Source organism: Manacus vitellinus, unplaced genomic scaffold, assembly GCF_001715985.3.
Source record: "Manacus vitellinus isolate BGI_N305 unplaced genomic scaffold, ASM171598v3 scaffold_60_pilon, whole genome shotgun sequence".
In the NCBI taxonomy this organism is placed as follows: Eukaryota; Metazoa; Chordata; class Aves; order Passeriformes; family Pipridae; genus Manacus; species Manacus vitellinus.
The window spans coordinates 297,883-322,999 of NW_021940687.1; the positions used below are offsets into that span (position 1 = coordinate 297,883).

At 41.4% G+C, this 25,117-nt stretch overlaps 1 protein-coding gene across 1 annotated transcript in view; it reads left to right on the plus strand.

The window, feature by feature from the left end:
• LOC103763444 (glypican-5) overlaps positions 1 to 25,117 on the plus strand; it is a 360,042-nt gene that overhangs the window by 51,545 nt on the left and 283,380 nt on the right. Inside the window, 1 exon segment of the mRNA XM_018083108.2 lies at positions 24,131 to 24,825. Coding sequence (XP_017938597.2) covers positions 24,131 to 24,825 — 695 coding nt within the window.

A 25,117-nucleotide genomic window follows, 5' to 3' on the forward strand; every position in this document is an offset into this window, starting at 1 on the left:
CAAGGTTATGTCATGTATTTATGGATTAAATTTGGTGCTGTCTTCCTTATTTTACCCCCAGTAAGAAAATGTGCTCTGGTTTTGGCAGTGCTTTCTGTCCTGTGTTTTCATCCTCTTCTCTTCTCTGTGAATCTCCTTTGTTGTTTTCCCTCTTATTTCTGTCCTTGTGACAACTCCAACTCGGCCTATACATCATGAGCCTCCAGTCCTGTGTGTTACAGACAGATGGTTCTGTTAATGGTTCTGATGCTCCAGCACTGTCACAGGCTTCAGCACTGCTGCTGCAGACCATGGGAAGGAGCATAAAATCTGTCGTGTCTTCAAACCTTTGTGTCAACCTGTTGTGTAGATGTGGTAGTCGAGTGTTCTTCACAGCATTTGCAAGGTTGTTCTTTATCGCCATGAAGGAGTGATGTATAAATGGTTAGATATTGGAAAATTAAGATTACGGCACACCAGCCATTTTCACAGGAAGCATATTCTTCTGCAAGAAGCACAGATTTCAATGAACTGTCTGAGATCATTGTGGAATTAGGGTCTTTAATCAATGCATATCTTATTTCTATTTAAGATATTATTTGGAATGAAGTCCTTGCCCACAACCTGCTTGACATACCCTGTGAACTTGGTATGTGCTTTGATCCTCCTTTCGAACCCCTGTCTGCAGAGATGCGTGTCCTGGTAACGTTCTTGCCTACAAAATGAATTCCATTATGCTGGTTTTCAGTTCAGATAAATACTCGATATTAGCAGTGCCACTGACTGGTCCTGCAGTGTCCCGTGCCTCATGTCACGTTGTCAGATGTGATAATGTGAGTGTTCAGTGAGGAGCCTGGGATGAGCAGTGTCACAGTGGGAAAAGATCATGTAATTGCTCATAGGGATGAGATCACTGCATGACATGGGTTTATAGCCCACAAAGACATTCTTTCAAACAGACCATCTGCTGTGTTTCCTAAATTGTGGGTTTTGGCAGCTTCCTGACATTTAGGGGGGTGCAGGACACAGGGATGTGACAACAGCAACAATAAAACCAAGACATAGTGTGTGCATAGTGAGGGAAACAATGTTGAATTCAGTAATTGTTTTTCCTGATTCAGCACTGAGGTGTGCAGATGAGCAGTGTGAGTCATGGCCAGCGTTGCCTGAGTTGGAGGAGGTGGTAGGCAAGAGGACTGGTAAATGGTGCCCAGAAAATATCCAGTTGTTCCATACCAGCCCAGTGGACCACCCCCTCATCAGTGCTGCCAGGCAGATCTACTACCACTGAGACACCTTTCTATGAATTATAATCTCATCATTTTTGTCCCCAATGCGGCTGAATTAATTGTGCGTTATTGATTGATGTAATTAGCTTAATGAGGCATCTGGTTTTGTTTGTATTGTAGTTCAGACACAGTATACATGAAAAATATTTTTCAACTGGGCATGCGTCCAGTACATGTTATTTAACTTTCTCATCTTTCAAAATCTCCCCTTTGTCCATCTAAGAACTACTATTTTTCTGTCTTCAAAACTTTTATTTACAACCTGCCTCAAGTGTTTGCTAAATTGGGGTCTTTATTACTACTAATGCTGGTCTTCTGTTGCAAGCCCCAAGTCGCATTTTTAACCCTTTTTCAATCTATCAACATGCAGCTCTCTGGACATTTGTGAATGAAACATTTTTATTAAGTAGCTTATAAGAAGAGTTGTAGAACCCTTTAGGTAACTTGTTAAAGATTTGCTGTGCTTGTCAGTGTGATGGGAGAGAGTGATATGATGCTGAGAAATGCTTGAGGAGGAAATTAAAGGTTTATTGTTACGTGGATCTGTTAGAAATGGGTCATGCAGAGGTCTAAGATCTATTTGGAATGACTTTTTGAAGCACTCTGACTAAGGTGGTTGTGATTTTTTTTAATAATGAATACTTCTTTCAGTTTTTCACCCCATTAAGGAGTATATGATCTATGCTAGAAACAGATAAACTGTATTAACACAGTACTGAGATTGCCCAGATAAATTCTGGCAAACTCAAGAAATAGAAACAGTAATGAGTTCCAGAACATGAATTTGTCAGTATTTCATGTCATCTGGACTATGTTTCATCAGCTTTACAACAGGAATGTATCGTGCTGTACCTCAGATCTTTACATTCCTGTTGCTTACCTGGAGCTGGATGGATCTACATAGCCCTAATCTCATTGCTATTATGCTTCTCTGGCATAATCCAACTGTTTAGATGTTTATTTTTCATATTGGGGTGGGATTGATCCTGCGGGACTCAGTTTTGGGAAGGCTGCCAGATGCACTGTCACAAAACAGGTTATTAATCTGAGAAGGGAATTAGCAAAAGAAGTGAATTCTACAGTAGAGTTTTTGTTAAGGTGGAACTGACCCTAAAAAGGTCCCAGTCCCAAAGTGTGCATGTTTGTAGTGCAGTCCCAAGGAGCCGGGAAGGGGGTTTCACACCAGCTCTGATGGCTGTAGGGCAGATGTCACTGCAGTGGGGTCCCTGCTGTGAACTGGATAAAAGACTTGCCTCACACAGGGCTGGGCAGTTTGGGACGGAGCCACGTGCTGAAGAGGCTGGAATCCTGGAGTTCGGGTGCACAGTTCCAGCTGGATTCTGAATTACAGCTTTGGAAGTTTAGGATAATGATGCTACCAGGCAGCCAAGCAGTTGTCCTAATTGAGTCTGGCTCCCATTAATTTACTGAGGACAAGACTTTGTGAAAAGTCAAGTCTATATGGGAAGTTTTTGAAGTCTAAATGTGAAGTTTTTGAAAAAGGGCCTAAGAGAATTAAGTGCCTGGTTCCATTAGTTAACTTTTAAATAATCCCAACAGAAATGCCTGGACAGCTCTCTTTTCTTAAATTCTCCTGAAGACTTTGAATTCAGCTGCATCTGTTCAAAGGGTTTGCAACTCCTTTCTCTTGGCACTTACTTTACACACAACGAAGTCTTCAAGTTTGTTGTAGTCAAAACATCTGCTTTGATATCAGGAAATAAAACGCTTTTGCTATTTTATGCATTTGTACGACTGAAAGCAAGTCAAAATGCCAGTGAATGAATAAATGGTGACAAGCCTCTTCCCAACAGGGAGAGCAGAGTGATAGGGTCAGGGTGAAATGTGGAGGGAATCTCATTGCCACACTGATAATGCAAGGTAAGAAAAGGAAAAAATCTAATTCCTAGACTGAAAACAGTGAAGTTAGAGAAGGATTGTATTTGATGTGCTTCATTAAGTGAGAGGAAGAAAGCAAGACACAAGTGTAAATACGGAATTAAAATGAAAATTTATCCAGTGTGTTAATAAGTTCTTGCATCCCCCCATCCAGTGTTGCCAGCTAACTTTTGTTTCCAGTTTATAGAATCCTTTTCAGTTACCACACGGTTTGTGTCAGCTGAGTGAACTTCGGTCACTAATGCTCCCTGTGTTCCTGCTTGTTGCTCCATAGTGGACACCGAGGGAGCAGACAGGCCAGTGCAGGGACCATGTCATTCCCTTTTCCAGCTCAGTCAGCCTCACCTGTGCAAACTGTTGCCATGTCCACTTCCAGCTTAATTGTCTAATGAGATGAATTCCGTTTGCTTCTCACCAGACTTGTCACGTATAACTTTGTGACACAACTTCAGACAAAACAGTGTGGACCTGGTTGAGGGAATTCACTTCAGGAGTCACCTGCAGTGTATGTGGATTGTTTTATTGATGGGTTGTTCCTCCCAGTACTCATAAGCAGGTCAGCTACAGACGGGAGGAAGGTCCTTTTCTTCTTCATGGGTTTTTTGGGGTTAAAGACCTCCTGGAATTGGAGAAACCATGTGGCCTGAGGTACTGCCCAGCAAATACCAGTAGGTAATGTGAGGATGTCCACTGTACAGTTTTAAAAATCTATAGCTGGGAGAGATGATTAATTGTAGTTGGTCTTCCTTTCTCAGAGATGTTTTGATGCAAAATTAAAGTCAGCATACATTGTCAAGGCTCTTCCACCAGAACCATTATTGTTTTCCATAGTGACATTCTAGCACTCTTCCATGGAGGACCAAAGAGGAAATGAGTGTTTTGTGCCAAAGAATTATCTCCTGTAAAATGCTGTGTTTACTCACCAGATTGCTTTTTTGGTTTCATAATAAAATTCTAAAACCATTCAAAGCCTTAAAGTAAAACAGATTGTAAAGGGGAAAAGAAAGGGTGGAACACTTGAAATAAATATGGTGGTATAAGAACACTATATACATCCAATTGGATTAGTCCAACTAATTCAGTAGTGATTAGAAAAGATTATACATTTGTTTGGACCCATTCATGGATTAACCTGGTCAGTTGAGGCTGATCAAATTAGACATCATTCTTCTAGTCGGGCCTTTGGTTACATAACAGATGGCCAATATTCACCTTAATTAGAACATAGCCTTTTAGTAACCATTTTAAAGTATGGCATCTGGGCTTCCTCTAACAGAAAACCATGAAAATGATAGATGACATACGTTTTTTAGATATTAGTGAAATCTGTATGTACTTCCATGAGAACTGAAGTTCTTTTGTGGGAGGTGCTTTAGTGTTATTTTCCTTCTTTCTTTTTTTTTTCGAGGGTGCTGAGAAGGCATTCTCACTCCCTGGTTTTCTCTAGTTCTCTAGTGTGAAAAACACACCAGTTAATGAAATATTAATACTTCAGTTTAAAGTGCTTGGAAATCTTAGTACTTCAGGACACTTTTTTTAGTCTTTTGGGTTATAAGACTGCAGGTTTTTTGACTGGTTAACCCGTCAAAATATTTAGTTTCCCTCAAACCCAAGGTACCTTTAAAATATATATGTTTCTATATGATTTAAACAAATGAAGCAAGCTAAAAAGTATGTTTTATCTTTGACAAATGAATATGGTGATGTTGCTGCCTTCTTGTAGTTTTGCAAAGATAATTTCTCTAATGGGGCCAGCAGTTGGACTCGATCTTGATGGTTCTCTTCTGACTCAGCATATTTTATGATTCTATGATTTTCATCATAGCTTAAAAACACGTTAAAAAGAAAGTATTAAAGAAGTCCTGCATTTGTGTGCCTATTCAACAGCAAGTAACTCCTAGTAGTACCAATAAGCATTGTGTGCATCCAGGGCCCAGTTTTTATTTTCATGACAGTGAATTGACATCCTGGGGCCAATTCTTTAAGTCATAACTTTTTTAGGCAATTGTTATTCACACGAGCTTGACTAATTTCAGTTGGGAATGAATGACTGGCTGTGCATTAAGTAAAAACTGGCTGAGCACCACTGGGATTAAACTCCTGGGATTAGTAGAAGCTTGTAAATGGCAGTTGTGTCTCATTAACTTGGTAATTTTTAAGCTTTTCTCACTCCTGACAATTCTCTAGTGCAGGTGTAGATTTCTGAATAGTGAACTTGAAGGCATCTGATAATAGACTTTTTCTTATTTAGGCTTTTTGGACTCCTGAAGCTGGTTCATCGATTCTCCTCTCTTGCCCTCAGTCAAGTTTTCTGTGGCTCTGAAGAAACTGATGCTGTAGCCAGATGTGTCTGGGGAATTTTGGATTGTGCTGTTTTAAGAGGTAGAAATCCCACCACGTTCTTGGAACGTGTTTTTTGTGCAGGAGAGGTTTACTTTCCTCTTGTGTCTCAGATTTTCTGCAAGAGAGCAGGGGACAGGCTGGGGGACAGCAGTTTAATACAGTGTCTGTTGCTGGTGTAATCTGACAGCTGCATCATTAGGGCCATCCAGAAATCTTGGCCCATTTCTAGTCAAAATTTATTAGTCTGGGGGCTTTGCTGGCTGTCTCCTGCATTGTGTGGAGTTTGCATGTGCCTTACCCCTTCTCCAGGGGAACTTTGCCATGAATGTAGTCCCTGTGTCAGTGCCTCTTCTATACAAAATAAACCAATTGGGTTTAGGGTGATGTAAGCCAGGCTGATTTCACTCAAGTAGGTGTATGTTTCTGAGATTCACGAGAGGGAGTGTGGAACTACAACTTTAGAGTCCTTAATTTGTGGTTTGAATAGTCAATGCTTTAAACCTGCCAGGTGGCACACAGAAAGCCAACTATTTTCACCAAGGAATTTCAACTTACATATATATAAATATATATACTTTTCTGGCATCTTTCAGACTGGCTCAGTGACTTTGAACCCATCATTTAATTTGTACAGAGAGATGCTTATTGAGAATGTCTTAGGTTAGAGGTAGGTGAAGTAAAAGCAAACATCCCATAACCAGTGTGCACTATCCTGCCTGGGGCCTTGTCGTTGGTCTGTAGGAAAGGAGAGGCTTGGAGCTTTGAGCAGGTGATGTGCAAGTTCCCTGGTGACACAGGACTGGATACAGGACTGGATCCATTTACTGAACACAGGTACCATGGGACAGCAGGCAGTGCCACCCCTGTGTTTGGAATTTTTGCTATTTGGGTGGCAGGCTTTGTGTAGAAGAAAGTAGTTTCCAGAAATGGAAAAGTGTATGGAAGGAGATTAATTGTGTTAAGGTTTTTTGTCAAAATATCATTTCAATGAACAGCAGCGTTTGAATCAACATGTGAAAGTGTTGTTTTCTGCTGGAGATGTTTATAAATGTGTTTGCAAAGCCCAAATAACTTCTGTTGAAAGCTTATGAACTGCTTTGAGCTTTAATTATCATTGAGGAGGCAGAGCATGTTAGGGAGAAATTAAAATAAGTGAACAAAAGCCAACACCAACGCTCAGGTTTCTGAGGGGAAAAAATTAACAGGGTTTTTAAAACAGGCCCAGTTTCACTTGGGAGAGGGGGCAGAGGAGCTGAATCTTTTGTTGCTCCTACTTCATCAGCTAAGGTGAAGTACCACATCTGTGTAGTGACTTCTGATTTCCATTTTTCATTTTCTGCTTTCCTTCCTACTTGCATCTCAAGTGCTGAAGAGGAAATTAAATCCTGAGATTGAAGTAATAACTGAACAACACTGCTTTTGTACAGGAGAGACTATATGACCATAGGGAAAAGAACCTTAATTGAAGCGATGCTGTTTCTAGATTTCTCTGTGATACCTCTGATGAATCTTTCATCTTTCACATTTTGTTTTACTCTTTGTTATGCTTTTGTGGCAGCAGGTTAATTGATAGCCTGTCAGTAGAAAAATATCTCACCTGTCAGGAAGCTGGTGGTAGGGGACTAAGGCTGCATTAAAAATAAAGGAAAGCTCAGAGTACTGCCCACTGAAAGAAATGGGATGTTTTTTGTAGTGAGGAAATTGGTCTGTAATTTTAACTTCGGTTTTTCAGGTTAGTTGAAATGGGAAGCAAGTCCCAGGTGCTTCTAGTACTCTGGGCTGGGATGTATGCCAGCCTCTCAGGACGTGGGAAGTTTTTTTAAAGTTATATTTGTCATTTACATGCAAACTTTTAAGATCTCAGTGGCAAATCTTACCCAGAAATGTTAATAAGTAGTATTTCCAGAGATACTGCAGTTTTCTGAACCTAGAACTCTTAGAGAGTTTTGCTATTTGAACTTTTGCACAAATAAATATAGCTAAAACAACCCACTGTTTATCCCTGTGATAGGGACAGACTTGATAGATGCCACTGCTATATTTGATTGAGGTCCCAATATTACTTGCTACCGTAATTGCTTCAGTTAGCTAAGACTGGATCTGGTTTATGTAGGTTTCAATTTCAATGTGCAAGTTGTCTCATACTCACAGTACAGATTTACAGTTTAAGTTCAACATGGCTTTTATAGAGGTGGGAGAACATAATGACCAACATTCTTGGGATCCCCTCTTGATTACTAGAACAACGTAAACATTGTTTAAATGTATGGCTGTGATTAAGTATAGAAATTAAAATCTTAGTTTAGGCATAGTAGCTACTTAAGCACACCACAGCCTGTCACTGCAAATGGGAATAGCAAAATTTGAGAAAAGGAGCTGAAAGGCAAATGAATCCATATGCTTAAACACAAAGTTCAGGAGGTTATTTGAGCAAAAGAAATAGCTGTCAGAAACTGGAAATCAAACACTAGGGAATGCTAGAGACGGGGGCACAGCCTAGAGTGGGCATTGTGAAAAGGGAACTGAAGGCCCAGAAATGGAATTTGAAGATCAAAGAATCAAAGACATAAAAACAAACAATAAGAAATTCTTGTGGTGTATTAAAGCCAGGAAAGACTGTGAGAGATTGGGCAGGTCTCCTGGGCATGTTATTCCATACCCTGGGGCTGTCAACTGCAGGTCTTCATACAGCTGATGGTAACTATTCCTTGCTATCAGACCTGGGATTAGATCCATCTCTGTTTCTTCCTGTGTGGTGGTTCCTTCATGTCCCAAAAGTCCATGCCATCCCATCCCAGTTAACCACAAGATCCATAAATAATTTCTGAGTGTTCCCTGGATATTTCTGTGATATTTAAGCAGCTTTCAGCAAACTCAAATGTCAGATTTTGAGGACCAGTGGGTATACACTTTTGCATTCCTCCAGGGCCCACTGTAATATCAGGCCTAGGAAGATGTAGATGGATGTTTGTCTTGGCCAGCATAACAGACTGCTTGGCTTTTGTATGGTATCTGTGAGGTGTGATCACGACTGGGAAATGAATTCTCAGAAACTGAGCATTATATTTAGAATGTTTCTGAACGTGCTTTAAGAACCAGCATTGCCTAAAGTATATTAAACAAATTAAAATTTTGTAATGCTTGTAAATACTGATTTAATCTGCTCAGAATCAGTTCCAGGGCTTCCTTTGCCATGCTGAGCCCTCTGCTTCCTTCAATATGTTGAAATTCCCCAAGCTGCAGATCTCCTGTACCTTTTCTTTGAAGAATAGATTGAAAACCAGTCCTCGAGTTTTATGTCTTCTAAACTTGGAAACCCCTTCAACCTGATGCCCCTTTTATTTTAATGGTTTGTGTCTCTTGCACTGTGTGTGTTTGGTGGGTTGTCTCTGGCTGTGCCTCCCTAAATTACAGTGCAGGGTTTTCAGCATCACTGAGTTTCCATTTCAGGGATGCTTTGAATTGGGAAACTCTTGGTTCTTACAGAGCTTCCCTACATTAGGATGAGGGGGGAAAAATGCATCATGATACTTCTACAAGATGGGACGATTTTTGGTCAAGGCACAATATTGGCTCAAAGCTGCGCCAGGCAAGGTTTAGACTGGGCATTAGGAACCATTTCTTTACCAAGAGGGTGGTCAGACCCTGGAACAGGCTTCCTCCAGGGGGTGATTGATGCCCCAAGGCTGTCATTGATTGAGGCATGTGGACAATGCCCTAACCAAGATGCTTTAATCTGATCAGCCCTGAATGGATCAGGCAGTCAGACTAGATGTGGTTATTGCAGCTCCCTTCCCACTGAAACAGTCCCTTCTGTTCACAGGGAGCTGGTCCATAACATTTCCCAGGATAGATTAATCAAGTCAACATTTTTTTTCCCAGTCTTATGAGGAGTTTCATTATACAAGATTGATCTGGAAGACAAGAGAAAACTCTTCCACAATTTGACCTTTGTGGAACAAGAAGGCAGGAGATTTGTCAAAAGGAACTGAAATGGCCTTACAGAATTCAAATGATTTTGTGAAGTTTAAGGCCCTGTTCCACAAATCCGCTTTCTTGGCAGAAAACTTAAGTGAGCACTGAAGTTCTGTGGGGATTTTGTGGATGAAGAACAGTATTGCAGAACTAAGATAAACCTCCTATATGCCCAAGTGCTTTTTTGAACTGGGTTTGAAATGCAGAAATGTGTTTTTTCCTTCAGGGCTCAGAATTTCTTCTGTGTTATCTGTTCCCCTCTCATTTGCAGTCTACCAGTCATTTTCCTACTTTGGTTGGGTGGTGGTTCTCTTCCTCTCTCGGTTTCTTTCAGTGCTTCTGAAGGGCTTGATCCCATTACAGGGTTATACAGATAAAGTTTCACGTCAAAGGGTCTTTCTTAAAATAAGCAGTCAGTTCTAGGGCTTCAGAGAGTAGAACTTACCCAGTGGGAGGTGTCTATTATAATAAATTTAAAGAGACAGGAAAAAAGTGGAGAATTTACTTGCTTATGAAAGTGGCTGAATCTTGAACTTTCTCCTGAAACAAAACCAACAAAATTGCTGTCAGAATATTTCATGGTGATTCTCCCCTCACCCTCCCCTTTTTAAAACTTCATCTTTACTTTTTTATTCTAACTGGGCTAGAAATGTAATACCTAAATGGGTAGGGTACAAAAATTGATTTATTTTTATTGATTTCATGTGACCTTGAAATGAAGATAAGCATTTTAAGAGAGAAATTCTTCACAAACTTTGCCTTTTAGTTAAGAGTCTGTTTACTCCCTCTATTATGTTAAGTGTTCTTAATATAATACGAATGATACAAATTTAGGACAGCACTCAGTGATTAAAGTCGGCTGAGTTTGTAGGATAGATGAACAAATGACCATGGTGTGGAGCTCTCTGTTGAGAATTAAACTTTCTGTCTTCTGAGAGAATAAAAGCAGCTGACTGGCTTTGGTGTGTTAAAAAAATGTGCTGTTAAAAAGCCAGGACTGTCATGAGACTCCCTCTTGCCTAAGAAAGACTCCTGTCTTGGCTGGAGCTTGTTAGAGCTCATGATACCATTTGTGTAGATCATAGTTTTGGTGCTTTAGTTCTGAATACTTGTTTGATGAACTTCCTGGAAAGGGGAGCCCTGAATTGGAATTCAGGAGAGCACTGCATTATATTGCTACAGTCAATCTCAGTGTGCCTCATTTGTGTTGGAATTCTGCTGGAGCAGAATGGCTAATTTACTTTCATTAGAGTTTGATTTATCTGCAAGTTTTATTTTTCATTAAGTTGCGGAGTAAAAGATTGCACAACTTTTACCAGAACTGTAAAAGCTGCTTGTATATAAGGGGTTTTAACAATTGCTTATTAAAACTTCAGTGTGACAGATGTGATGGATGCTTTGACCCTCAATTCCAAGTATAATATTTCTGCAATTGAGTTCTAATGACCCACGTAATTTAACAAAAAAAAGTAAGTATATGTTGTAATTCGTGAAATACCCTTAACCAGTAGAGAAAACAATACAGTCATAACATGACATGAGAAGGTAGGAGAAGAAAGCTAATGCATTCCCACAAAAATCTACTCCTAACTCTGTCACAGTGCATCCAGGGGTCCTGAGGGAACTGGCACATGTAGTGGCTAAGCCAGTGTCCATCATATTGGAGAAGTCATGGCAGTCTGGTTGAAGTTCCTGCTGACTGGAAAAGGAGAAACACAACCCTCATTTTCAAAATGGAAAAAAAGGAAGACCCAAGGAACTACAGGCCAGTCAGTCTCACCTCAAAGTCAGGGGATGAATAAGCAAGGACAGGATTGCAACCATACAACTTTATGAATTTAAGCAAATTCTGGGATCTTGTGAACCCTGCTCATCTCAGAAGGTGTCTGGATATGTGTGGGAATGTTGAACTACAGTGTCAGGGTGACTTTATTTTGATCAAGGACTGTGCAACTTTCTGCACATAAGAAATTTCATTGCTTTGGCCTTTGATCTTCATTGGTGCAACAGAGGCTCGTCCTGCAAAATCTCTGTAATCAATGTGATTGGAAAAAACTTACCTTTGGATATTTTCTAAGGCAGGAATTTCAGGAGAAAAATCGGTGTTTTGATTTATTAGTGCTAATGGGTTTCGTGTGCTTTCCCTTAGGAATACCTAGAGCTATTTCTCCACAAACATCTGGTTAGCTATCAAATCACCAACATATGTTCTTCTGCCAGTGCTGACCCATGTGTTGAACACATGCCAGTCACTTTATTTGAAGGAATTTGGGGGATAAATTGAGGAGAAACTCTTCACCATAAAAACATATGTGTTCTATTTTTATAGGATTATTTAAATATTGATTGCCCTTTAATTTTTTCCATTCAGTGAGGCTTTGTAAGCATGTGAAATTTTTTAAAACAACACCTAGAATATTTTCCTAAATTTCCAGTGATTTCAATTCTGTCTCGGTGGAAGTCAGTCATGAAAGTCTTTTCCACTATTTTTCTTCAGTAAGCTTGGTGGAATTCTTTGTTCTGACTGGAACGAAAGTCCGTGAACAAGGTCAGATTCTTCAAGCAAACATGTCCTTTCAATTACCTTATGCCATTAGGATATCAATTATGTTTGCAAAATAATCTACAAGAGGACACAGCCAAAAATAGATGCTGCAGGAAAGGGTTTTGTTTTTTAAGCATTGCTTGCCTGTGTCTTTTCTCCGAGGCCAGTTCCTCTGCCTTTAATTTTAGGTGACTGTGTGCTTCTCAGTGCGCTGCTGAAGAGCCCAGTGGCCCTCACCCTGTTAGCCACACATGGCCCAGTGGCCTGCAGCTGGTCTAGGGAGCAGTGCTGAGGAGTGTTTTCAGCTCAGATTTGGGTGAGGATACTGCATCTGTTGCTAGTTTTTGGGGATGGGAGTTACCCAAGGGTCTGAAACACGAAAGCCAGCGAGTTAAATTATTTGCAGAAGATGACTTGTATGACAGTCTCTGCACTGATCTTAGCTATGGAACTTCCACGTGTTCTTTTGTTTTGTTAAGGCTTCCCTATGTGTAGGGAGAAGGCTGGGTAAAGTCAGTACTGGGAAGGAAGTTGATGCTGCTCAATCCGAAATCAGAAGAAACGGCCGGTAGGTTTTGTGGCCTGTGCTTTTGAACAAATGGGAAGTCCACAGTGGTTGTGTGTGGGCTGCCACGTGGTGTCTGACTGCCCTGGTGAGTCCTGGTCCTTTTCCCTCCTGCAGCTGAGGGCTGGAGGTTCTGCCCACACACAGGAGCACAGTACTCGAGCCACCTGACACTTCTGGGTTAGAGAGTCTTTCTTCACTGTGGAACACACAGGACTGCATTACTGCTGGTCTCTACAAAAGACAATTTTCTTTGTTTTGCAGTTGTCGATATATAGAGATTTAATCTAGATTTTTAAAACTCTTTCTTTTTTAGTCTTATTTGTGACCTGAGCTCTTTAATGGAACTTGGACATAATTTCTTGTATTTCTGTTAGTACCTCAACAAAAGAAGAAAAAAACTACCTTGAAAAACAAATCATCTCCCTCCTGTATTTCATCTTTATTAAACTAATCCTTTCTCTTGTAGCTGTTTTTCTCTTAGATTTTTAGAAACAGGTCGTAATAGACCACCTAACTATTTCAGCTGGAAATCATGAAATAGTTCATGACCTTATGAAACAAACATATTAGTTTTCCTACTACCAGTTGAACTCCTTAATCAGAGGGTTGAGAAAATTCTCTCTAGAGACTCCTCTCTGGTTGCTTTTCTGTTAATGAAAAGATTCCCAAAAGAATGAAAAGACTTTTACGTCTTCCTGCTTTCTCCTGATTAACTCAGAAGAGAAATTTTTGGTTCTTATTTCTTAACTAGTGCAAGTTTTGTACTTTCCTTTCTCGATAACACTTAATACATCAGAGATACAAATAAACACCTCAATTTCTTCTATGGCTCTCAAAGTTACTGGCGACTTTGAAGTGTGTTTCTGCCAGGAAACACAAACATGCAGTGCAGTGACGTACCAGAGACAGATTTGGGAGTGTATTTGGTACTCTGGTCACATCTGGATTCTAAAGAAAGGTTTTGTATTTGATAGTTCTCTGTAGGTAACATTCCAGTGCTCAGTGCCTCCGGGATCATCGGTGCCACTGTGCAAGTCAGGCAACAGAGAGGAGTCTGTAGTGCTTTTGGAGGGCCTGGCTGCCTGCTCTCCAAGCCCAATTGTGTCAGTGTGCAGCACGTTTGAGTTCCAAGAGACCACCAGTGTTAAATGCCCTCTCTTTCTCTAGCGATGGCACCTGTTCCTCTCTGCTATTAGTACCTGGCACTGTGTGTAGCTGGCACAGCTTTTACTTTCTCTGTGGCTTTCATTCGCAGTGACGCTGCAGAAGCAATTTTTGACCTTTCTTTACCTGTTTATTTTTTGAATAGTGCCTTTCTTCAAGCAATGTAAACCAGCAATCTCTCTACATAGCCACATTTCACTTGTACATTAGCTGTGTCCCATAATCCCATTTTGGATTTTCTGGCAGTAGTCCGCCTGCTTACTCTTGAATATTTGTATGTGTATGTCCTATACATGTTGTCATTTGAATGTTGTCCTCACCTTTACCTAGGCATAGGATCCAGTTAAGAGGATTTTCTGCTCCATGTAGACCCAGAGCATTTGGAGTGCCTTGATAAATGATATGTTGCCTCAGGTGCTCAAGCCAGCCCGTAGGGCAGTCGTGGGTGGGCCGGGATTCTTCCATAAATCTGGTTTAGTTCTGGAAACTACACTATGTACACTAAATAGCTCATTCCGAAAGTCCTTGTGATTAAAGTAGTTTGGCAAATCCAAAGAGGAATGATACCCAGTCTGTGGGAAGAGATTACCTGAAAGCCTTAATCCTAGAGATTTCAATAAGGGCATTATTGTCACTTATCCAAGAGCCCCATGCTGGCATTTGTAGTGCAATGATTCACAGCACTGAGAAATGGCTTGCACACGTGGAAAAATAATTGCCATGGAACCCCAGAAAGAAGGAGGTAATTGTTTTGCACTGTTTCCCAGTGACAGTAGCATTTTTGGGTACCCGGGCTTGATATATATTGCCATCAGGAGCAGTTTTCCCCTCCAGCTCACCCCAGAAGCAGCTGTGCCCTAATGGTACCTGGAACTCCATCTTTCACTGGGTACTCTGATAACAACCGTGTTGTGGCAGTTTGAGCCACATTAGAAATCCAAAATCTAATTTCCAGGCTTTCCCCCCACCCCTTCCCACAATTTATCTCAGCATCAGAGAGAAACTTTCAGGCCAGAGGCTTCTATAGGGGAAGGGGAAATATATACATTTATTTACACAAATAAATATACTGTACAAACTAAAAGCAACTATATATATATATTTACATTTCTGTCAGTTCTTTTAAGTCCCTCCCTTTAACTTTAGACCAGGAAGAGCTTTTCAAGGCTGTTGGGTAACCAGTCTCTCTCTCGTGGGAGTGTTCTGGGTCCGAACGGTCCCCCCTCACCAAGCTCCAGCTGTTTGTTGCAGTCTTTCTGCTCACGAAGTCCAAGAATGTAGCTTTGAGTCCTTGCTCCTCGGTCTACTGTGTGATCTCTCCCTCTCGATCTCATACCTCAGTTCGTAGGCTGCTGCAGTGTAGTTCAGCTTATCAAGCATCCTCCGAGTCAGTTTTCGGTTGCCCCCGGTCAGCTTCGGCAGGCAACTCCCAGGAGCTCTTGGCTGTCTCCGAATTCGCCTGGGATTCTTCTCCCGAGCGCTGAGCCTCCTCCTCCGGCCCGTCTCTTGGCTCAACCCCAATGCTGAGCCTCTCCTCCACTTCACAGCGGAGGGAAGTAAAAAGCCCCCCTCCACAGCTTTAACTGCAGAAAGGAGGGGGGAGAGGGCTTGGCTGCAAAGCCTACCTCTCTTCTCTTACCTCAGGTGCTGCGAATTTCTTCCTTCACAGCACACACTCCAAATGCTGTCTCTTAACTCTGGTCTAGGCAGAGCTGGGGGGCCACAGGGCTCCCCTTCCGCACCCGAAGGGGGAAAGAAGGAGCCCAGCCACCCCCTGGCCTTCTCCACCTACCCGCAGCAGACACCAACAGCAAAACACCAAGACTGCCAACAGCTTCCGGTGCTGTGATATGTGATTTTGAGCAGAAGCGAACAACACGGACGGTGACTGGCTCTCCAGGGAACACTGCCCTGGCACCCAATCACCTCTGAGCCCCCCAGCCTCTCGGGAGGGGGACCAATTTCAAACTATGACAACTTTGTGAGTTTTGAGAAATTACAGTTCCTGTTCAATAACCAAATTGTTGTGTTTTGAGAATTGGAACAAAAAGTTTGCAAGATTTTGGCACTGGAGGTTCTGCTCAAAGGAACTGCAGCCAGAGGTACCAAGTATCTATTCTGAAGAGACTAAACTGAGGGCAGGCCATGTTTTAGAACCAGAATACATCCTTAGGTTTTTAGGCCATGGGTCTCACTGTGTCTTTGTAACAGTATTCAAATATGTCAAAAAAACCCCACACCCTGCCCCCAGCAAGACCCTTACTTGAAAAGAAACTGGGGGTTTACCTCATCCCCCAGCGTTGATTTTTTAAGACAATATTGTTCAAGCTGTTGTTTATTTTTACTGGAAAGCTTTTTTATTTTCTAAGGAAAAATGGTGTCTTTCATTTCACTTGAACATCTTTGCAACAGCACATAGGGTTTTAGCCTGAAAAATAAAACCAGATGCTTTTTTTAATATGGCAAAAACTTTGTTCATTAGAATAGTTAGATCGGACCTAATTTAAGCAACGTGGACTGTCCCTGGGGGTCTGTCTGGAATAGAATGTTGACGGTTACAGAGTTGTCATTCAAAGCTGTTTTCCAAGTGCTTTGTACTGTAATCCATCCTGGGAATTGCGTGCTGCTTGCTGTAGCTTCCAGTCATCACTATCCATGTTAGTGACTGATCAAATAACTGTGATAACATTGTTTCTGCTCCTACTCTAATGACTATTAAACCTCTGAAGAACTTCAGTGATGAGCCCGATTACCTACAGATACACAACTGCTGTGGCTTTTTCTTTTGTATTTCTGTAGATTGTGAGAACTGTTATTATAAATAATTTGTCCTTGGAAAACAAATGAAGGGTATAACAATGTCATTGAAGCACAGCTGTAGTTCTTCCTTAAGTTATCTTGGCCCAATTCCTGTTAAAACTGTGAATTGATATTATTAAGTAATGGCTGACAGTTTTGAACTTGGCAGATATTAATTATACGAATCATCTTTTGGAGTTCTGATGGAAGGGGAACGAGACTGATAGCCACAGCTTTTATAACACATCCAACCACAGTCCTCAGGACTTTTACTGCTCTTCTGGATCATCTTACTCCAGTGATGGGAGGTGTCCATACTTCTACTGCACAAATATTCCAAAGAACTACTTGCTTTGTTTATCTGTCAGTGGAAGCCTGGTGGTGTCATGAAAGGTAAATACCACATCTGGTCTCCAGCTTTCTGCTGGCCAACTGATTTAGTTTTACTTGAGACTGCTCACTTTAGAAAAGAGTAAGTAATTGTACCCTGTAATTATAGTGTGTAAAATAATGTGCAACTGTAATGAAATGGAGCATACAGAAATAATAAATAACTAAATTTAATTACCAGCTCATTCATTGTATTCACAAAAGAGCCTGAAGATGAAATATGTAGTGAACAGGTCAAAGTCAAGCCAGCAAACTGTAACTGATTCTGTGAAGCATAACAATTGTTTTCTATGAACTCTTCTATGTAGTGTTTTCTTTAAAAAGGGCTGTTATGGTTTGGGACAGCAGAGTGCAGAACTGTGTGTTTTTAATCAATAGTTTCGCAGCTTGTTGCAACTTTGTTAAGTGTTGCTGGTTTGTAAATGATAAAGCCAAGGCTGCTAAGTCTGAAAAATGTGTGCAGTGTGGTTACTACTTCCAGCAGTTTGGATATATTCCCCAGCACAGTCTACAGAAACCATTATTTGAGACTTCATGGCAAACTGACTAGAGCAGAGCAAAAGATTATTTCTTGCTGGCCCATTCTGTTGTTATTAAGGTATTTCCTAGGCTTGTGCATCTACTGCCTTTTCCCCTTTGCCTCACTAGCCTCTGAAGCAGGTGAAGATAAGCAGCCTGTTTAGACTTGATCTTATTTCTATTACTGATGCTTCCAGAATCAAACATCAAAATAACCCAAAGTTAATGGTTTCAGTGTTCATTACTCTCACCAAAACGAGCTGCATTTTTCTTCCCCTTCTCCCTGTATGAGATTGTATACTAAAGAAGCTGTTTAAGCCTAAAAAAAGAAATAATAATAATAATAATAATAAAGTGTCCTGTGTGACTGTGTGATTGAGCAAAGGGTGTGGGTTTGCTGGCTGGGGCTGCAGTCTGAGGGGATGGTTGTTTCCTGTAGAATTGCACAGCTATGCCAAGGCTCACAGAGTAGGTTTGTCATATCAAACAACAAGCAAGACATAAATTTCATACCAAGATAGCAGTTTTCAGATGGTACTTAATGGTGTTGGTTCCTCTTGCTACTGTTGGAAGTCAGTCTTCTTTGGAAACGGGTCTGCTGCTCTGCCCCTCACATTGCACAGGCTTTCTCCTGTCCAGTGTTACCCGTGGCAAACCACTGTCTCAGCTCCCAGCACAGGAGGAGAGGCCAGGTGTTCTTATTCTCTGAGGTCTCACTTCTAGAATTTTTTTAAACCCTTACAACTTGTCAGAAGTTTCCTAAAGTTTAGAAACAGGCTTGAATTACACTTGGAATTGAGCAAAGGGTTAAAGGATGAAGGTATTAGCCCGTAAATAATCCTACTTATGGATTTCTGGATCATCAGTTATGTCCATAGCTGGTGGGTATAGACAGAGGAGGCACAGACTTCCTTTCAACTTGAGCAGAAGTTTCTATCAACATTTGGTACATACAGTATCCAAGGTACATGCTGAGATATTTATCAGATGTTGTCAATGTAAACAAACTCATGAGGAGATGAAGTATAGACCTTACCCCAATGCACAGTAATGGAAAGATGCCTTTTTTTCCTGTGTGATTCAGAAGAACTGATGAGCTGTAAAGCCATTGTACCCTCTCCTTGCTGTCAGGGTGAGCAAATTCAAACTGCCTTTCCCCCCCCCTTTCCAAAACTGACTTTACTTTCTTGCTTCTTGATCTGTTTTGCACCCTGCCTTGATAAGAGCAGCTACAGGAAGTGAGTAGAAAGCAAGAGATGCTTCTGCTTGGCCAGATTCTGAGCACTGTCAGGTTTTTCTCTGGCCCAAAATAGTTTTGAGGCAAGCTTGCAACGTTTCCTGAAAGTGGTGGTGGTGTGTCAGCTGTGATGTGTGGTTATCATACTCCCATCAGACTGCTGATAGTTTTATTAACATGTTATTTCTCATCAGTTTCATCAAGAGTGGCTGTGTTTATGTATAGGAAGACTGTCATGCTAAAAACAGTAAGGGCCAGGGAAAAGTAGGGTGTTAATGAAGAGCTTGGCCCCACTTTGAGCAGAAGGATAAAGAGGATAAGAAGGAAATTTCCAAGCATTGGAAGTTTTGCTACTAGTGAAATGCCACAAAGGAAGCTATTCTTCAACAAACTGTATCTTTCATTCATCCGGTAACTCTCTAATAAATGCAAGATGTTGAAGGGAAAGGAGCCAAATATTAGTGTGGTCCTAAGAGAGCAAGCAAATAATGGAGCTACTTAAATTTCTCATTCTTCTTTTGTGATTACACTCAATGTACACAGATGTTATTTCTGTATAGATTCTGTATAGATAGTTTTGTGAGTATTGTTAAAACTTTTCAGTACGGTTTATAATATAATGATTTTTTTTTTTTAAGGAATTTGTGGATTTTTTTAAATTTAAGCCCAGCAGGCTGTCAATTACTGCAGAGTGTAAGGAAACATTAATGCAGTGGAGGGCTGCTGCATTATCAGGGTGGTCTTACCAGGTCAGCTCTGTGGGCAAGGTGGCAGCTTTGAGCTGCACCCAGAAGCAAGATGACAGTGACAGTAACTTCCCTGTCACCCAGGCCTGGTGTGGTTTGCACTGAGTTTTAGGACTTTGGTAATTGAAGATGTGGGGTTCCAAACATGAGATCTGCTCTCTCTCAGCCTCAGCTGATGTGGGGCAGAAATGGTTCTCTGTGCACAGAGGTCTCTGGTGTTTAGGTTGACTTGGTTTTGGGAAAATGGTTTCCATGCTAAATATTCCTGTGTTGGACCTGTGGAAAGAAAAGAATGTGGGTTTGAACAGATTCATAATCCAGCGAGTTGAAAGTTGCTTAACCTTGCCTAATGCTCTCCATCTGAACCCTACAGCTGCTTGCAGAACATGGATCTCAATGGCTTGTGAAGGGCTTGTATGAGGGAGGGAAGCAAATGAACTTTCTCCATGCATGGCTATATTATATCAATCCAGATTTTCTTGGAAAACTTCTATCCAAGTGTGTTCCCTGAGACCACATCTGCTACCTGCCATGCACTGTGAGAAAACCAGGTTTTATGAGATGAAGGCAGTCCTGAATGCAGGCTCTGGTGCTGCCACGTGTGTCAACTCGCTGTTCAGCAGATCTTCTCTTCAAGTCTCTTCTTGAGGTTATGTTGCTGTTTGTCCAGGAGCCTAGCAAAATAAACAGCTCCTTGGAATACACTCTGAGAGATTTTTGTGGCTGAAAGAGTGGCAAATTGATGCATGGCATCTTTGATTCTCGTTCTGAGGATAAGGCTGCAGGAGAAGAAGTGGTGGCCTGGACACAAACTCAGAGAGCCCTTGCATCAGACTGGACTCACATGGAGGTGACAGCAATTTAAAAGCACAGGCAGCTATTCCTGCTGAAGGAAGGTAAAGTAAGTCAGTGGATGTAGTGTTTATGTGATGTGAGGAATGAGTCACAGCTATAGTGCCTGTACTGCTACTTAAAATCTACTTGTTCTTCCACAAATAGACCTCCGGGTGGTGAAAAAATAGAGGAGATATTTGGAAAATGCTGGTACACCAGCACTGGGCAGAGTGATACCTAACCTCCTCCATCTGTTTCTCCCTGTAGCACTATTCTTTAGCAGAAACACTAAAATTCTGCAGCTTTTTGTGACATGCAATGCGTTTAAATCAGGATTAAATCCCACTGAAGTCAGCGGTGTTACACTGATGCAAAAGCTGGTGTGAGGTAAGTCAGGAATCCTTTGTGATTTTTATTGCATCAGGCATATGAAGTGTAGCTGGTGGCTGGCTGAAGAGAAGGACAACATCTTGTGTGTCAGGATGGCTGTATTTTTGTCAGAAGGGAGCTAGTGCTCCCAACCAAGCTGTGCCATGCTCAGGGTGAATAAACAGGAATGCTGTACATGCAAAGCAGCATTTTCCAATCTGTGTGTGCTAGACTGAGCATAATGCAATTTTTAGTGTACGTGAGAGGTAGGACCCAGGCTGGAGGTCCATCATGAGAACTGGTTGGCTGCTTGGCCTGGCAGGCCCTATGCTGCTGCTGGAGCAACAAACCCAGCGTGGCATCTCCTCAGAACAGGGCTCCTCTCCAGAAACTCATTCCGTAACCCCAGCGGTGCAATGGGAAGTTTCCAGAGGTGAGCTGTGTTTGGTCAGCTGTGTTTTGAGTTGTCCAGGCACATCAGTGGTGGCATCTAGTGTTTGGTGAGCGCATGATAAATGGTTTCAACAAAATTCTCCCCGTGGAAGGTGATGTTGCCTGACTTTCATTAAAGAGTTACCAGTGTGTGAGTTCAAAATCTGAATCTGGCTGTTGTTTCACTTTCCCTGTAGTCTTAAATCAAAAAGGAGTTTCTGAGGAACGTGAGAACAAACCTTATTCTCCATATTCCTATTTATTTTAATACTAGTGGAAGGCAGAAATATACGTAACGTCTTCATCAAGCGTTGGGTTATTTTGATTAAGGCTTATTTCTGCTCAGAATCAATATATTTGCAATTTATTCAGTGCTACTGGGGAGCTTGTGTCAGGGGCAGTGAAAGATGATCAAATTATTCTCTCAGTGTATCTTTAGGCTTAGAAATCAGCTTTTTGTGAGTTCCTAACTGTTTGCTGTATTTGACTGCACAGATGAGCAGCTGATCTTCTAGACAGTGGTAAATCTTCCTTGAGATTTAGAAACTTTACACAAAGTGCCATACAAGGTGCACTAAAAGCACGTAATTAATCACTATAGCAGCTGCCTGCTCTGTACAGCCAGAATGCAAACTGTCCATTGTTGCCAAGCCATTTGACCGTGTGATGCCCCATTATTTCTAATTTAAAGGTCTAAGAACAGTAATTTGATGGTCTCAGACATCTCTTAATGCCTTAACAATGAAAAAAGACCTGTATATTTCCTTCTGGAACATCACTGACTGCAGTTGTGAGTCATTTTTGTGTCTCAGCAATGGTGATAAGGAGGCAAACGATACCTTACGGGTGTTTGCAGCATATCTACAATCACCAGCAATATTTTTGGGCTGTATTTTTAGCATTAGGGCTCTTTTTGCAGGAGGAATGAAGCTACATACCATTACAGTTTCCCCTTATACAACGAAAAATTACATTCCTACTTGTCTCAGAATAACACAGAATTTCATTTAATTGAATATAGGATTTTCATGGTCAAGAGGCTTGAAAATAAAATGCAGCATGATTTCTAGTCTACAACCAGTATCCCAGGAATCTGCTGAGGTCTGTTTTCTTGGGATGTATGTTGTCATTGGTTGTTTTATTCTCATCTTTTGCTGGGGCTGTCATTTCTCAGGAAAATAAGGGTACTTGCATATTCATAAATGAATTTTATTTAGTTTTCAGGAAAGGAGAGTGATGTCTGCAGTTCTGTCTTTGTGGATGTGGAAGGTAAAGGAACAGCACAGGACTGTTGGCATTGTAGATGACAGTCCCTACTCCCATAATTTAATGATAAGCTGTAAGGGATTGTGTGTAGGGAGGAAACTTAAACCACTGTTTTCATGTTTTAAATATTTCTTTTGAGTTTTTTGTATGATAAAAATTACGTTTAGTTTTCCTCTAGAAATAAAAATACAGAGGTGATGTGACAAAGAGAAAAACTTCTAATAGTGTGCGGTAGCACAGAACAACCTGCTCTACAGTTTGTGTCAGGATTTCCATCATAAATCTAATTTTCAGAATTGTTACCAGCTATAAAAGTGCTTCAGACTGAAACTTGGCAAGGTGTTTCTCTGCCCAAGAATAAACTGTCATCTTTTTCAACTGAAGTGTATGTGGATTCTTAATTTCTAGGATTTTATAAGCACTTCCAGAGTATTAGTTGCTGTAATACTAGTGGGAATATTGAAGTGATTTTTCTGGCAGAAGAATGCAGTGCGCGTGTGCAAAATACTGATGATTTAATATACAATGAGATATGCTGTAATATCTGTTAAGTTAAACCACACTTTGTGGTAAAAGGGACTGTAATGCTTATCATACCAAGCGAGTGAGTTGTTCAGGGAGATGTCATAGGGGAAGGCACCGAGCAGGCTTTGCTGCAGAACTTTGCCAGCATGTGCTAATCTTGACTTACATTATTGTATCTGCTCCTCTGTTGGGCTGATCTGTGAGTGACTTGGGTTTGTGCTGCAGTGCAGTGAATCACATGGTGATGTTCGTATGAATGTAGAGTAGGATTAGACCAAAAACCCCATTATCTGGCCAGTCCTCAGGAGGTATAATGTGACAGGTCTCCTGCCTTGACTGGAACTACTTGCCACCCAGAGGAGCGCAAGAATGATTTATGCCAGAGGCTTTTTGTTGGAGAGCTTCCAAAGAAAGCAGTGGGAATGGTGTGGATTGCTATCTTCTGTGTCATTAAAAATAATCTGGGGAACTGATCGCTTCCTTACCCTGTCCATGGATTGTAGTGCCCCAGTCAGTGGTTTGAGTGTATAATATTTGCCATGTGCATTTTGAAATGTGCTAACTGTGGAACTTCTTAAACATTATTTTTTTCTTCACTTTTGAAAATGGTATGGTTAAAGGAGGTAGGATTTTTCTGACGTTATTATTTCTTTTTTGGTTTTGGGTCACAGCAGACTTGATGTCAAGTCCTGCCCAACCACTGGCTGGTCTCCAGACCTGGCCAGTGTTAAGGGGGAGAGAATTTATTTACACAGCGTTTTTCCTTCATCCTGGAGTTGTACTTTGCAAGAAGTGCCTCTCAAGCCACATACTCACAGAACTGTGAAACAAAAGCTTCAGCTTCTTTTTGTATTCATTTATGTCACAATCTCTCATTGAGCTAAAGGGATATTTTGGAAATATACCCAGTTGAATGCCCAAATGCAATGTCAGTTCCAAAAGCTTGTGCTCACAGGAGTCTGTGTGAGTCCTTCCTTGACTATCAAGTTTGCGTCAGGGTCTAGCTAGGGAGAAGAGAGTCATCTTTTTTAAAGAAAATAATTGTGTGTTACGTGTTACCTTTATTTATTATGCACAGGTATTATTTAGGTGTCTTTCTAATCACGTTACTGGTGAAAACTGTATTACTGTAATCATATTGCAGATTCCATGTAACTGTTGGTGTTCCTGTTCAGGACAGTGTTAGTCCTGTGACTGAGATTGTGCCTGCTGTTAACCTCTAATTCTTTCTCTCCTCTGCCCCTGTTTTAGAGGCCTTTGAGTCTTTGCTTCGCTTTGCTGAAAACCGCACAAGCTCCCTGTTTGAGACAGCTTACAGACCCATGGCAAGAGAAGCAGCAGAGCCTGTTAAGGAGCTTTTTACAGACATCTCTCTCTACATTCTGGGCGCAGAGACTACAGTGGAAAGTGCAGTATTGCGGTTCTTTGACAGTCTCTTTCCTCTGGTGTATAGTCGGCTAATAAACCCAGGAATTACAGATCTATCAGAGGACTATACAGAGTGTCTGCGTCTCACAAGGCAAGACATAAATCCTTTTGGACACTATTCTAAAAACATGGTTACAGAGCTGTCAAAATCTCTTTGGGCCAGTCGGATGCTCAGCCAGGCCCTGAGCCTGGGCATTGAAGTGATAAATACTACTGAACACGCGGCTCTGACGAAGGAGTGCAGCAGAGCCCTGGTGAAGATGCAGTACTGCCCACACTGCCAGGGCCTGACGCTCATCAGACCCTGCGTCGGCTACTGTCTGAATGTAATGAGGGGCTGCCTGGCCAGCGTGTCAGAGCTGGATGCGCAATGGAGGGAGTACATCTCCACGCTGGAATATCTCACTAATGAAATGGCTACCTCGCATGATCTGGAAATTGCACTGTCGGGAATGTGGAACTCCATCAATGAAGCCATCCTTCACGCACAGCTCAATGGGCCACAGCTCTCCGCCACAGTAAGTACTCTCTGATTATTTGCTACTCCCATTTATCAGTTTCCTTATTTGGTGGATAAACATTTAAAGGAGTTGGTGTTGTCTTTGCATCAATTTTTAGTCTTCAACTAGATCTTTGTTTGGTAGTACATGAGAACATTACAGGCAATTATCATGGGGTTCAGTAGGGTCTGCTCTGAAATGAGAGGGTTGGGGGGGAGTTTGTTTCTTGAGAAGCAACACTGTAAAGCATGGAGCTCTGCCTTGGCTGCACAGTTTTCTAAGCAAAAATTTGGGGTCTGTTATACTTGAT